This window comes from Pantherophis guttatus, chromosome 1 (genome assembly GCF_059756535.1).
Source record: "Pantherophis guttatus breed Tessera chromosome 1, ASM5975653v1, whole genome shotgun sequence".
Lineage (NCBI taxonomy): Eukaryota > Metazoa > Chordata > Lepidosauria > Squamata > Colubridae > Pantherophis > Pantherophis guttatus.
Genome location: NC_142063.1, coordinates 222259135 through 222274916, shown reverse-complemented (window position 1 = coordinate 222274916; position 15782 = coordinate 222259135). Strand labels below are relative to the sequence as shown.

General features: G+C 37.1%; 2 protein-coding genes across 11 annotated transcripts in view; one reads left to right on the top strand and one right to left on the bottom strand.

Moving 5' to 3' along the window:
- MCPH1 (microcephalin 1) overlaps positions 1-15782 on the bottom strand; it is a 109109-nt gene that overhangs the window by 48361 nt on the left and 44966 nt on the right. For 2 of the 9 annotated variants that reach the window (XM_034436745.3, XM_087882447.1), the window contains exon 13: positions 10398-10616. The exons of 5 other annotated variants lie outside the window; for them this stretch is intronic. In XM_034436745.3, coding sequence (XP_034292636.2) covers positions 10590-10616 — 27 coding nt within the window. In that variant the 3' untranslated portion in view covers positions 10398-10589. Of the gene's footprint in view, positions 1-10397; positions 10617-14008; positions 15739-15782 lie in introns of those variants that run through there. 2 more of the 9 variants (XR_015731335.1, XR_004594564.3) reach the window with 2 other exon arrangements.
- ANGPT2 (angiopoietin 2) overlaps positions 1-15782 on the top strand; it is a 46326-nt gene that overhangs the window by 16732 nt on the left and 13812 nt on the right. Inside the window, exons 1-3 of one of the 2 annotated variants that reach the window (XM_087882448.1) lie at positions 4731-4770; positions 6699-6854; positions 10512-10633. In XM_087882448.1, coding sequence (XP_087738574.1) covers positions 4759-4770; positions 6699-6854; positions 10512-10633 — 290 coding nt within the window. In that variant the 5' untranslated portion in view covers positions 4731-4758. Of the gene's footprint in view, positions 1-4730; positions 4771-6698; positions 6855-10511; positions 10634-15782 lie in introns of those variants that run through there. The other variant, XM_034436748.3, reaches the window with a different exon arrangement.

The window sequence follows — 15782 nt, the reverse complement described above, 5'->3', positions numbered from 1 at the left end:
ATTAGAAGCTTACAAAAGGAATCCTGATCATACATTTTCGTTTGGAAGGTTAACAGCAGGTTAAAAGAACAAAATGTCACATGCAAATTAAGAATCTGCTACTGCTCTGTAAGAATCTTAGAAGGTAAATTAGGCTGAGAGATCAGGTCACCCAGAGACTTTGCAGGTAACTGGGGATTTGAATGTAGATTTTCCTATTCCTAATCCAACACATTAATTGCTCTACCCGATGGGACATTGGGAATGTTGCACTTAATTTGTCAGTTGTAAGATGACTGTTCCAGTTCTTAACTGGACAAGAGGGCATGTGGAAAACAATCATGCTACTTCTGGAGTGAGACCAAGGAACAGGCTCACAAATCAAAAAGCACGAGAGAGGGTATGGGTAGGGACAGATCAGGGAAAAGGGGAAAAGGGTGGTAAAAGCTCTCCATTCTGTAAACTTTCCTAATTTTGACTTCCAATTCTGTTGCATATGTTTACATTTACAACTTCTCTCTCTGGGATTTGCATTTTTAAAAAAATAAAAATAAAATAAAAGCAAACATTGAAAGAAGACCAAAAGTTTCAAATTCTAGCTAGAAGGGATTGCAAATATTAATGACTGCTTACTGACTTTACCATGATAATATAATCCTGTTAAAGGTTTGTATATTCTGATTTGAAGATGTGATCGACACCAGGCTGGAAATGTGGGAACTCTCAGGTTTTCCTCATTTGTGGGATAGCTGAGTCCAATAAAAACATTTATTGGGGAATAGGAAGCCTCTATTTGTTAGAGGAGGGCGACAGATGCCAAGGGCCTCCATTTCTTATCAGCTATTCATAAAATCATAACCTGAATATGAAAGATCTTTTGTACCATAATCACATATGGTTTTTGTGAGACTATAGTGAGCAGCACCAATTCATAAACCTACTTAATTATATAAGTGTCCTTATTTAAAGCGCATTAATTATAGACTATCGCTACAAATAGCCAAACATCCCAATGTCAGAACAAGTTCCAAATAGTTTGCTGGCTTTGCTAGGAACACCATGACCAACAAATAATTTGGCAAATGAAAGCTAAAAAAAAGAGGGGAAGGACAACCAAATATAGATGCATGGGAGATTAAAATATGTTCACAGAAGAGCAAAACTGTGAGCATCCATCAGCTTGGGACTAGACAGTTCTAACTGAAGAGAATCATCTGGAAAAATGGTACAATTCCTTTTAAAATGATTATTTCTGAGAAACATACGCCATTTTAGCAGACTAACTATTCACAGCCGTTCTTACTCTGAAATAAGTCTTGTTATGATATTATAGATGCACAATCTTGTTTAAAAATGTATTTCCCGGTGTGAGATTTTAACTTTTGGTAGTTAACTTTTTGTTATCTATTGGGCACCTAACACATAGCTTTGCATGAGAAAAAAAGAAGGCAGCAGAGAATGCGTTGAGCTTATATTAGTATTATGCTTTTTTGTTTTTTTTTACAAAAATGAAAACAGACCAAAACCTCAAGGGATTGTAAATCAGTGACAGAACATTTTTTCATATTCTTATTTTCTAAATCAAGATTTTATAAGGCAGGCAACTTTTTATATCCAGTAAATCCATGTTCAGTTTACTGTATCAAGCCTATTGCTGTAGCACTCTCTCACAATATACAACTCATCATAATAATATATAGAACAGTGTTAACACATTCATATTTTTGCTATAACCTTTGTTCAAGTGCTTGAAAAGTCTATCCAAGGAGAGACCAAAACACATGCTCTAGTTCCATGATGGCGAACCTATGGCACGGGTGCCACAGGTGGCACGTGGAGGCATATCGGTGGGCACACGAGCGTTGCCCTAGTTCAGCTCCAGTGTGCATGCGTGCACCAGCCAGCTGATTTTCGGGCCTTCTGGGCCCACCGGAAGTCGGGAAACAGGTCATTTCCTGCCTCTAGAGGGACTCTGGAGGGTGGGGAAGGCCGTTTTCGCCCTCCCCAGGCTCCAAGAAAGCACTGGAGCCTGGGGAGGATGAAAAACAGGCCTACTAGGCCCACCGATAACTTTTTTGCCATCGCATGCCAAAAGTGGGGGGGGTGGCACGGGGGCATTGAATTATAGGTGTTGGCATGCATGTGTGCGACCCCCCCCGCACAACCCCCACTTTTGGCACGCGACGGCAAAAAGGTTAGCCATCACTGCTCTAGTTCTTTTAAAAAAGCCTTTTTAATGTCTTAGATAAATCTGATTGGCAAGGTACTAGGGGCAGTACAAAGTTCTTGTCATGAAAACTGCTCTGATTGTTAAGTATTTCTGATAAAAAAAGCCTTCATCCAAAGAAACACCCTTCTGATTCTGCTGTGACAACCACAGCCTTTTCTGGCATATATAGTAGAAGATATTTTAAAATTCTTAGACTTCTGAAGCAAGTCTATTTATTTAGCTAAATAATTTATATAGTTGCCCATATTATGACAGAGAGGATGAACATTGACAAAACACAATATAATAATAATAATAATAATAATAATAATAATAATAATAATAATAATAATAATAGTTTGTAACATATGCCAAGGCCTAAAAATTAAATATTGATTCACACAAATCCAGCAATAAATAGATCTGATCATGCCGTCACTATCAGCAGTGGCCATTCAAAGTGAAAAATTTCATTGCACCTGGAGTCTGCATTTACAGGTAGTCCCTGCTTTAACAACCATTCATTTAGTAATCTGAAGTTAGAGTTCTGAAAAAAGTGGTTTATGACCGGTCCTCCCATTTATGACCATAGCAGTATCTCTGTGGTCCCATGATCATGATTGCTTAGTAGCTATCATGCATTTATGATGATAGCAGCATCCCATAGTCATGTGATTGCTATTTGCCACTTTCTCAGTTGGCTTCTGACCAGCAAAGACAATGGAGAAGCTATAGGACAGGGCAGTGAAACTTGCTGCCCAGTTAACAAAGGGGAAAAAAGTTCCAATATGTCATGTGATGCTGCCATGACATGAGTTTGACACCCCTGCTATAGGAGGTCGCAAATTGCAGTCATGTGACATTTTGCTTAATACCCACAATGATTCGCTTAATGATCACAACCAGAACTGCTGATATAAGTCACATTGTCATGTGATGTTTAGCTTAAAGACCACTTCATACAGCGATCCCAATTAGTAGTGTTAAGTGGGGACTATCTGTATTTATTTTTCACCTGGACAAGTTAACATTTGATGAAGTTTACATTTACACAATTCTCTACTATACTAGTCCAAAAAACCTTTAGTCAAGTACATCAGCAATTAGCAAACGCTGGGTTCAAACATGCTTGGGATAGACATATGCTTATCATCCAACAAAAATTAACAACAACAAAAGCAAAAAACCCCTCAAAGGGCAGACTTGATGGACCACTTTTTCTGCCATCTATTTTCAATGTTTCAATGTTTCTTTTCCTTTTAGCATTATCTCCCCATTTCTTGTCATATATTCAGGTTTCTTCTTTCTATATTCATTCAATCTCCATATAGTCTCTATGGAAAAGCACACACATGTTGTTTGAATACATGTACATACCTTTTCAAATTTGCTATCCAAGACAAACAGGAACCCTAATTCTTCAAAGTAGATTTCTTAGTCTTGGCCCCGGGCTGGAGATTGAACAACTGATTTCATGTGAAGGAGTGAAATTTCAAACATGACTTTGAAAAGCCATATGACAGCAGGAGATCTACTGTTCAAAGAAAATGCAAGCTTTCCAATTTCAAACTCTTTGGATTTTCTCTAGTTCATTGCCTTCAGGCCACAACCTATTTTCGGTGTTACTATATATTAGTGTTCTGGCTAGATATTTCTTCTACAAAATGATTTGCATCATGTATTGTAACATTTACATATGTTCTTCATAAAGCATTTAGCAGGCAAAAATGGAGAGTTCCATATATCGTTACTATTGCCAAGAACAAAAGTGCCTGACGACATTAATAAAAGGAACACTAAGTCTTGTTAAGGAGAAAGTTTAGTTATTTTGCACTGAAATGGAATTATAAATCACATAGATGAAGAATAAGTAAAAATATCTGGGAAAGCACAGCCAATTTGCTAGTCTAGCATTTGATTTTTTTCTGTGAAATAGATGTACACAAGATTCAGGAACAGTCTTATTTTAAAGAGGAACTGGCAAATTTTTTCTTTTCAAATGATGGATGAATGTCATTGAGGCTGCTCAAGGAATGGTACTGTATTTAAGTAAAAAGTTTATTTTTATATATTTATTAATTAATAAATTAATTTATTTAACTATTTATTTAATTAACAATATTTAAATCTTAGGCAGAAAACACTTTCCTGAATCAGAGCTACATTTTACACACACACACACACACACACACACACACACGCACACACACACACACACACACACAGTTTGAAAATGAGGGGGCAGGAGGATGCTATTGTAAGAGGATAGAGGATAAGATATTAAGCTTGGGAGAAGCAGGTTGGGGGTGGTGGTTAACAGAAAACATATTTTAAACTTAGTGGACACCTTTTAAATTAAATAAAATGCACTGCATTTTTGGCATTTGTCATTAAGTATCATTGATGTGATTGTTGTGGGCCTAATCTGTAGGCCACAGACTACACATTGTTCACTCCTTAAATTAAGAATAAATGTCTCACTAACATTCTTCCAAAGAGAAACAATCAGTTCAGACAATTTGAATTTATTTTGTCAGGCAAAGACCAAAGGAAGAAATGATGAATCTTCAATGGTGATGAAAGTAAGTCATAGCAAACAATGGAATTAATGCTGAATTTCTTCAAACAGATTCTAGATAAAATTAGTTAGGGCTTTGGTTTCAACAATGCAAGAAAATTCCCAGCCCCTTAAAGCCACTAGGTTTTGGGTTAGGATAAGGAAAATTCAGACTCAGATACTGAAGCTCACAGTGTAGATTTGGGCCTATCAATTATTCTTTCACCTGCCAAACCAACCCACAGAGTTCTTATAGGGGCAATATTACACACACACACACACACACACACACACATACATATACATATACGTAGGTCTTTGGTTATTTGGGTTTTCTCCCGTGTAAAATTGGAAGTGTCTTGGCGACATTTCGACGAAGTCTCATTCGTCATCTTTGGCTTCGTGCTCCTAGGAGCACGAAGCCGAAAACACCAGCCTGAAGATGACAAATGAGACTTCATCGAAACGTCGCCAAGACACTTCCAATTTTACGCGGGAGAAAACCCGAATAACCAAAGACCTACATACAAATACCCGCGAAATACATATGTGCTATTATCTGGAATAAGTACAATTCTCAATTTTGAGAATAATTGAATCTGAAAGTTGAGTTGACTCAACTTCCGGATAACTCTACTTGGACGACTGAGAATCTTTATTGAAAATTATTGAATTTAGAGACTTAATACATCTGGAGGGCAATAAATTAGGAAGGCTGATTTGAGGAAATAAAATTAGGGAATGTTCTATATTGGGAGAATATATTATTCAATACTACTCATAAAGTAATACGAGTTGAATATTGTATAGGAAGAAAAAAGGAAGGGACATAACAAAAAAAAAATCAAGAATTATTTCCTATTACGCATTAGATTTTAACTACTTTTTTAGTTGAAGGCAATTTAATGATGAAAGGTGATAAGACATCCAACAATTGAAATGCTGACTAAGGACAATAAAGTTTTAAGGCCTGTATTAAAAATAAGAAAAAGGGACTGTGAGAAAATTAATTTTCCAAGAATTTGGGATCTATAAGAAAACACCCCACCAAGCAATTTTTAATATAAACAGCGCCTTTTAAAAAAACATTAAATCTTGGAATATGATGTTGGCCACACATGCTGAAACATTTATGAGAACGTGACCCAAGAAAATTTTGAAACAGTTGTTATTTTGGCATTCCGTGAAGAAAGATATTGTTTCACACTCTTTTTATGTTTTGTTTGTCTCAAAGCTGAGTAACAATGTACAAATAACATACCAGACTTCTTGTCTAATCTCAGCAACATAGGTTTGAGATATTCTTACATATTTGAACTTCTTATTCAGGAAGATGACTAAACTGTTGAGCCTTTGTCTAAACTATCTCATCTTAATCAAAATGTGCAATGATCCAATGCCACCAGAGGTGACAATAGTGGGAAACATCCGTATAGACAAGTTTGAATAATCACTCAACTTGAATAACCACTCAAGTTCTTATGTGCAATACCATATCCAGAGAGACCTAGAATCATATACTCTCCAACATTACATGGACAAAAAAGGGACACACTTGTATCATAATGTTGAATCACATCATACTTCATATCTCTTCATCATCTAGTTTAATTCCTTTAGGCAATCTGTCTGCATTTTTCTTAAGCAAGAAATGATGATAAAGAGTTTCCTTAAAAGAAGACCAAAAATAATAATGAATGTTCAATAGTTTTTATTACATTAGAGCCAACAGTATTTTATTTTAATTTTATCTCTTCTCTTTTTTATGTTGGCTACTGGAAAACAAGATGTACTAGATTTGGCTCAGGAAGACTAAGGATGAAAGTCAGTCTGTGTGGCTTACAACAGACTTCCCCGTTTGGTTTTACCTTTTTAAACAAAAACAAAAACAAAAGAAGTCAAAACTATGTCTGGACTGTATAGTAACAAATCTTCTCTTTCTTCTGTACGCAGATTGAGAATTATATCCAAGATAATATGAAAAAAGAAATGGTTGAGATTCAGCAGAATGCGGTTCAGAATCAGACAGCAGTGATGATTGAATTAGGCACAAACCTATTAAATCAAACAGCAGAACACACCCGCAAATTAACAGATGTTGAAGCACATGTAAGTAACAAGATCACTATGTTTTGCCGGCTAGAGTAATATTTTTGCCCTGAAAAAGCATTTAATCTGCAGTTTCATGAGAAACATTTGGCTAATACAAAGGAAAACGCTCAACCTTGGAAAAAAAAACACGAATGTATTTGAGAAGACTGTAATTAAATAATCTTTTTCAAAATGCATCTGTGAGGAAAATGACCATCTCTCTTCTTGTTTTGTATACATTCCACCATTGGAAATATTAGACTGAGCATCTGCTCTGTGATGCATGGATAAACCATGTTTTTTTCTTTCCATATAATTTGATATACATATAGAATGTATGTAATACTATACTAATACTATATTACTAAACTCAGTACAAATGTTCTTCTTTCTAAAATCACTCATTCCCTTGTTATATGAGAGAACAGCCTCAACTGAGTTCATGTGAGCATATGCTGAAATCTCTTGCCTTGATCTATTTGCAATTGAGTTGGACAGAGAAAAGAATCTTATGTGAGAAAGACTTGGGCAGTGTACGGGCCTTAGAAAATTAAGGATTGTCTTTGATAGCTGCAGCATTAGCAGTGGTTGGATTATGAGCAAAGAAACCTGGAAGTGAGCAAGAAGGACCTAACTTAATATCGAGCAATGTCTAATAAAGGCATTGTACATTATTGGAAAATATGACTGTATTCTATTAATACCAGTGCAGATTTTGAGATTTTAGTCCTGGAAAATGTCTCTCTGCTTATAGAGCACTTTTGAAAATGTTTTTTAAAGTTTGAGTCTTATTTTTTTTAACATAGAAAGGAACAGAAACTGAAACTGAAGAAACATTGACTGGAACCCAGATCCAAATCCAGATTTTTAAAAATCTGCTACAGCCCATCAAACAATGCAGAAGCAAATCTTAGAGGGGTCCAAATTGTGTGCCTTTATGTAAGACATATTATGTGAGGAAATTGGATAAGCATTAGTATTTCAACAGTTATGACTTAGTTGAAGGATAAATGAAAAGAATAAACTGAGTGGGAGAAAGGTTAAGGGATAACAGGAAGTGCCAAGGAAAAATAAATGGTCACATTTTTTCAAGTTGATGTCCAAGTCCCAAATCAATTGTGGTTCCTTAAAATTCCCATACTCAAACTCGTTCTTTCTCTCTCTCTTTGTATCCCTTCATTAGAGATCTCAAGTCAAATTTTCATCCAAAACTGTGGTTATTATGGAATAACCACAAATGATTACATTTACAGAACAAATAATATAGAATTCTTGAAATAATAAATTCATTTGAAACTTCTTACATACCTCACAATAAATGAAAAATGTTCACAAAGTATTTGTATCCAGCTACAACTGTTTCTGAAACATTTATGTTGAACAGTGAACTAAACTGTTTTGCTGACTGTTTTAAAAGAGCAAAATTTTAAATGCTTTGGAAATTTTTGTATAATTTACAAAGCATAGAACACAAAGCATTCTAAACATGATGCAAAAGGAAATGAAAATTAAACTACAGATGGGTTTTTCAAATGTTTATATATTCTTCTACAGACCAATTTCTCCATGAAAACAGAAGATTCCCATTAACTAAATCAATTTTGAACATGATTTAAAAAACATAGTAAATTAGTTAACTAACCCGGAGTCTTCAAACCTGTTTGTTAAAAAAATAAAATTCCCAGAATCTCAGTTCAAAAGGCAAAACTCTAGTAATAAAAAATTGGCTGCATTGGAGTGATTTTATAAGTTACTTCAATATCCTTCTGACATGACCAACTTGAAAGATAGTTCAGAAACTTCAATAAATAAAGACCAATTTGTAAAGTGTTTCATTAGTTGTATGTTTCCTTCTAAGGACAACATAGGCTATTGATTCTTGCTAAATGGCCTGGGCCACAAATACTTGAAAAATTACTTCCTCCAGTATCTTGGCCTTGGTATAAGATCTTAAAAAAAAAGAACCTCCATATAAATCTCCTCCTCCTTTAAGATCTCTTAGAGAAGTTTTTGTAAAGATGCTCTTTCTCTCACTGGAGAGAGTGTGTTTCAGACGTTTATGAAATGCCCTCACCAGAGATGACTGCCGGATACTGTACTATCTATCAATTAAATGCATTACATGATTTACTAAGGTAAAGCTACTACTAGCTTTACCTTAGTAAATTAAAAGTTTAGCTATTTTTTCCTTACATTTGTCTTATCCCATATAACACCCAGAATCTGATTCCAAAACAGGCAATCCTAAGAATCTTTAAAATAAATAAATAAGTAAATCTTTGCCAACAATTTGGAAATACACTTAAGTGTGAAATCATGTCCTGAATGATTGTTCAACATGAAGGATGTGAGTAATAAATTCATCCTGCCAACTGAAGCCAAATCTTGATGAATTAAAACTTTAAAAAAAAATACACAGTGAGAAACACAATAAGGACCTGCAGAACATGTAGCAGAATAGAACGGAAAACAAAGCTCCACATGACAGTTCTGTTTCCTCATTCTTAAAAACAGATGTCATTCTTGAGACTTAAAAAAGAGGCAAGAAACAGTCATTAAAGTAGTATATTAAAACCGAAACCATGGTGTCATTTTGGCAAAAAGGAACATGGATTTTCACTACATACACCCAGAAAACTTCTCTGTGATCACATAGGAAAAAGGCATTCCCAATATTGTTTTTAAATAATAAAAAGCAATGATTTGAACCATGAAATACTTGATGAAGTAGACAGGTTGAATTTCAACTGCTGATTCCCAACATTCCCTTTTTTAAATTTCATTTAAAACATTTATCTCATTTAAAGCATTTAATCTGTCTGGGCCAAAATGATTTAATTTGATTTTATCTGGTTTTTAAATTTTTTGTATTTATGTATTTTATTGTTGGCTGTTCACCGCCCTGAGTCCTTCGGGAGTAGGGCGGTATACAAATCAAATAAACCTAAACCTAAACCATAGCTGATCCCAACGACGAGGAGGCTGGCGTGGTGTCACGCCAGCAGCCTGCGTAGCCGGTGCTCGCGTCGGACAGCAAGGATGCCGAAGAGGATGTGATGCCAGAGGCAGAGACTCAGCCAGGGCCTTCAGAACCTCCAGAGGCTCCTTCCAGTGGAGAGCGCGGAGTGGAGGAACCTCTCCTCAATGCTCGGGCACGCAGGGCTACCAAAAGGCAGGAGTGGCTACTCAGGAGGAGGTCTACTCGAGAGTAGGGCTTGAGGATAATTGGCCACTCCCTTAGCCTATTTAAGTCGCACACAGCTAGTGCTTTCTTGCTAGAAACAACGTCTCATTACTACAGAGCATCTTGGAGAGCGAGCGACTTCTCATATCTGGTTTTCTGGGCTGGTTGCCAACCTTTGTCAGACTTTGTTCTTAATAACTTTGATAAGGACCCTTTGCATGGGAAGCCTGCATTCTTGAAAGGGGTTTGTTTGGAATTAAACAGTGTTTGCGAAGCTTGGTGTGTGTCACATTCTCTGGGAATCCAAAGCTGGGGCAGAAAAAGGAACATAGGTTGACTGTAAAAAGTTCATGTAGCTTTATGACTATATAACAACACACATTTCAGAAAGTATTTATTTTCTGATAATTTAGGTACATTGGGATTATATGGTAATTATTTTTACAATATTGATAGTCATTTATTTCAAATTTTCCCTCCTCCAAATGTAGGTGTTAAACCAGACAACACGACTGGAGCTTCAACTGCTGGCCCATTCTATCTCAACTAACAAACTAGAAATGCAGATTTCAGATCAGACCAATGAGATAGGTAAACTGCAAGAAAAAAACAGGTAAGATTTTTTTATTGACTCATGAATATAGAAATTAATTATCATTTTCCTATAGGAAGTGTATAGTTATAACATCCTTTAACATTACTTTCAAAAAGAAAATGAAATAAAAACAAACAGGACTTTAGCTCAATGCATAAAAATAGGCAAAAACTAAAATTGATAATTAAAAAAAAGATATTATTTATATTTACTGAATTTGCATCAATGCCAAATCTTGAGGAACTTTTTCTTTATTACCAAGCAAACTATTCTATGGAAAAAATTCACATGTCCCTAGCATTTTTCATGCTTGCTTAAACAGTATAACAGTAAGGATAAATGGATTTCAATTTATTTTACAACATATTTTCAGTTACAGGTAGTCCTTGGCTTACAACCATTCATTTAGAGTCCAGGCCCCAGAGTAACAATGGCACTGAAAAAAGTGACTTATTGTTTTTCACATAAGTGTGAGCCTCCCCATGGTCACATGATCAAAATTTGGGCAGTGTGCTGGGTCATGTGATCACCATTTGTAACTTTCCCAGCAGGCTTGTGACAAGCTAAGTCAATGTGGGAAGTCAAATTCACTTAATGATTGCACGATTCACTTAACAACTGCAGTGGTTTGCTTTACAACTGTGGCAAAAAAAAAAAAAAGTAAAATGGGGCAAAACTCACTTAACAAGTGCCTTGTTATCAGCTGAAATTTTGGGTTCAGTTGTGGTTGTAAGTCAAAGATTACCTGTACTAGGGATTTTTTTTTTCAGTTCTGTGACATTAGTAGAGTGATTTCATTGTTAGCTTAGAGAACAATAATAGTAAAACCTCCTTGAGTGAAATACTACCTTAACATGGTTGTGGGGCTTGTGTGCTCTGAGGAATTGAAGAACTATGCCAGACATTCATTCCTATTGGATAGATCTCTTCAAAGAAGCCTAATAAAGAATGTCTCTCTCATAAACAAGATGGTAAGACGTAATTTACAGAAACCTATAACAGATTGGCCATTGCCCGAGTTAACAAGAAACCCCCCCCCCCAAGTGTTGGAATTCTGGACATCTGGTGAAAAATGGGCTACAGGACTGAGGACTGAGCAACCAGGGACAGCAGCTGCAAGGCTATGGAAGAAAAGGTGCTTACCTATCACAAATATATGAAGATTGAAAACAAAAAAACCGATCTGTTGTTACAAATCAACAAGAAAAGGATATCTGAAAAAAAAATGCACCAGTTCTGGAAAGAACAACATCCAGAGTCAGAAATAACAGGACAGAGGCTAGCAGATCAACATCAATTTATAAAACAAAATATTCACAAAAGCAGAATTGGAAGAACTGCAAAGGTCTACCCAGGGCAAATAAAATGAAGCCTTGCCAAAACTAGCTCAGACTGTACAGACAAACTAGGGGGAGTCAGCAGTAGAGGAAGCCAGCATACTGCAACTATTGAATAGTTTTTATTTCCAAACTAGGCACCCTTACTTCTGCCTTCTCAAAGTTCTGTCACACAAAAAACATTGAAACAAAGATTAACTGAGCATCTAAAAGAGCACAAAAACAACAGAATAACATTGCCTACATTGAAACTTGTTCCAAAAAAACAGCTAGCACAAAATGCCAATACTGTAATATCAAACATAAGCACCAGCTCACTGCAACCAACAAACCAACTAATGTACAGCATGGTTGCAAAAAAAAAAAAAAAAAAGGCAAAGAGTGCAAAACTAAAATGAAAGGTCAGGCTGGAAAATAAGATCAGCATGTGATGATCAGATCTAGCAAGCAAGCTAGAACAGATGAAAGAAAAGAAGCTGAAGAACAAAACCAAAAAATATCTGATCAAGAAATATCACCTAGAAACAAAGAAGATTAAGGAAACCCTGGAAGTAAAGCAGTAAATAACAAGCAGCAAATATCAGCAGATATGAAGCTTGAATTGTATACTATAGGCCAGCGATGGTTAATTTTTTTGGCACTGAGTGCTGAAACTGGAGAGCGCATGTGCGTGCCAGAGCACTGGAACCCAGAAGAGAGCAGCTGGCCGGCGCGCATGCCCATGACGGAACCTGGAAGAGCAGCTGGCGACAGTGTGTGTGCCCACATAGAGGGCTCTACGGGCCACCTCTGGCACGCATGCCATAGGTTCATCATCATGGCTATAGGCAGAAACTCCTATTTTAGCTGAATCAGAAACTGAAGTTATCATGATGCCCTGTAGAAATAACATCAAGAGTCTGGATGAAGAAGATCACTACAAATACTTGGGTATCCTTCAGCCTCAAGCATAATGAAGTCAATAAGATTTGTACTGAATATATCAAGAGAGTAAAGATGATCTTAAAGACCAGAGTGAGTGGTGAAAATACCATAAAGGCCGTGATGGTGAACCTATGGCACATGTGCCAGAGGTGGCACACAGCGCTCTCTCTGATGGCACACGAGCCGTCGCCCCAGTTCAGCTCTGCCGTGCATGCACGCATGCATCCCACCAGCCAGCTGGTCTTCGAGTCTCTGCTGTGTATGTGTATGTGTCTGGGGCGCCTGTGGAGGGGGCGCACACATTCGTGGGGGCGGAGCACATGCGAGGGGGTCACGTTCACAAGCATAGGGACATGCGCGGGGCTGCTCGCACATTGCATTTTGGGGGTTGGGGCGCACTTGCATGCACGCTTTGGGCACTCGGTTAGCCATCACTGCCATAAAGGCAATAAACACCTGGCAATTCCAGTCATTAGAATGGACTCAAGCTGAATAGAAGTCCTGAATAAAAAGATCAGAAAAATAATGACAATGAATCATGCCCTTCGTCCACACAGTCAATTTATCAAGGAGCATAGGTTATTGTGGAATGTTACAAGTATGCTGGACAGTTAAAAAAGAAAAAAGGGCATTGGAAGAATATCTAAAGGACAGTGAAGAAGATGCAATGAAGTCAGTACACCATATGGCTTACTGAATACAACATTACATCATCAAAGAACAACACCTGCTTTTATCCCAGGTCCAGTTTAAATATATGGTTGACTATGTGCCCAACCACCACCACCACCACCATCACAACAGCAATATTATTATTTTTGGAGGTGCAAGATTTATTATGTACTCACAATAGTGAGTAGTGAAAGTCATAATTGCAAATGAGACCAAATAGCTCCATCTCTTTTTCATGCATTCCTTTACAGTTGGTCTTTCCTGATTTTAGATCCCTTGATATTGAACAATACCAGATTCTCAACCACAAGACCAGAGGGCAGCAATAATGAGAGTTTAGTCTAAAAGTAACTAAGAATTCAAGGTTGAATGTTTTCCACTACAGCCTTTTAGAGAGCCATCTGGTATAGTGGTGAAGGCATCAAGCTAGAAACCAGGTGGTCATAAGGTCTAGTCCTACCTTTGGCCCAAAGCCAGCTGGGTGACCGTGAGCGAGTCATTCTCTTTGAGCTCTAGGAAGCAGGCAACCTGGCAAAAGCAAATAGAACCACTTATGGAGAGTCTCAATAGGAGTTTTATGTCCATAGTGGACATGGTCCAGTATGTTACAAGAATCTCACTAGACTGACTGCATTCCATTGCAAACAGCAAGATAAGGCTTCAGGGATTCTGAGCGAGGTCAGGCCTGTGCCACTTCCTACAGTGCAATGACTCCAAACCTGAGCCCCTCTTAACACATTCCTGCAGCCTAGCTGGAGATTCTATCACACTTGCCAAGAAAATTGCAGGGAGTAGTCCAGGCAGTCACCGGAGGTTAGTACTGACTCTAATGCCCTAAAAAGAAACAATCTGCTCCATTATGAACTCTCATCCAAATTTGATGGAGTTTAACCAACTAGGGATTTGAACTCCTTCCTCCCATTTATCTTTCTTCCAGATATAGCAAGTCATCCATCTTAATATGTAACCTTCCAGATTCATAACAATTTTTAAACCGCTCGTTATAAAAATGAAACCAATCTTGGGGAATGCTTTTTTTTAAATCCAGTACAAGCAAGAAATATTGATTTTTGCCTGTATCAATATTTGGCATACCACGTCAAAGAATTTTGAATCTGTTGTTATTTACTCAAAATATTTGAATGGCAGCTAGTCAACAGAACTATTAACATTTCTTGCTGAGCTGGACCAGCTGGAGAAGTTCAGGGAATTGTGACTTTCACTTATTCCATGAACCTTGTGTGTGACCTGCTGTTGGCTGCTTATGCAGTTGGCTGGATCCATGTGTTGAGAAGCCAACCTTACTGTTTGTTAAATTGGACAGCAAGCACATTCATTCAGCTGCGTAGTTCTTGCTTTTATAGTGAGTTGTTGACATCTTGGTGGAAAGATAATGGAGATCAACAAGCTGCTTTCCAAAATTAAAAACAATAGAGGTTTATACTTAAGAATAGCATAAGGTAGGCTTGAACTTATAATGAGCCCAACTATTATTTGGTAGGAATTCAGATACATAAAAGAACTTCTCACTTCTGGTAAACATTACCGCTGAGGGGAAAGGGCATGTTTTCACATTTGTCTTCACTCTCTTGCTATATTTGTGTATGCTCCTGCTAAGCTTGTTTTATGCAAACAAGATTTGCTCCTGGAGGAGCAAAATCAACATGGGCTCATTATTCATATGCCATTTAATGGAATAAGGGAAGGAATAGATTTGGATCAAGTCATTTACTACTTATTAACAAGTCACAAATATTTATAGAACAAGAATATTTTGGAACAGACACTATAAAATCTGTTTCCACACTTACTGGGGCAAGAGCAAAATAATATCTAGACAGCTAACTCAGAACTTGAATCATTTCAAAGGTGGCACTAACTTGTGCATTTTCACTGGGACTAGAAGGCTTGAAGACCATAACAGTTGGATATTGTGAGAGCAATTGTGTAGGTAGCATTCTAGGTAGATAGGGACAACCATTTGGCACCTGTAGATAAGACCTTTTGGTTAGGCATATTTTTAGCAACCAAGGCTATAGTAGGTAGGGCATATCATATAACTGGGCATGGCTCGGATTTTAGCATGATGCAGCTGTTGGATGGTGGTGGAAAGTTTTCAATTCCGTTGGATTGTGTTCAATCTAGCACCTTTAAAAAAAATCGATCTGAATTATGCTGATTCAAAGTGTTCTGTAAATTAAAAAAAAAAAAAGAGAGAGAGAGAGAGAGATCAG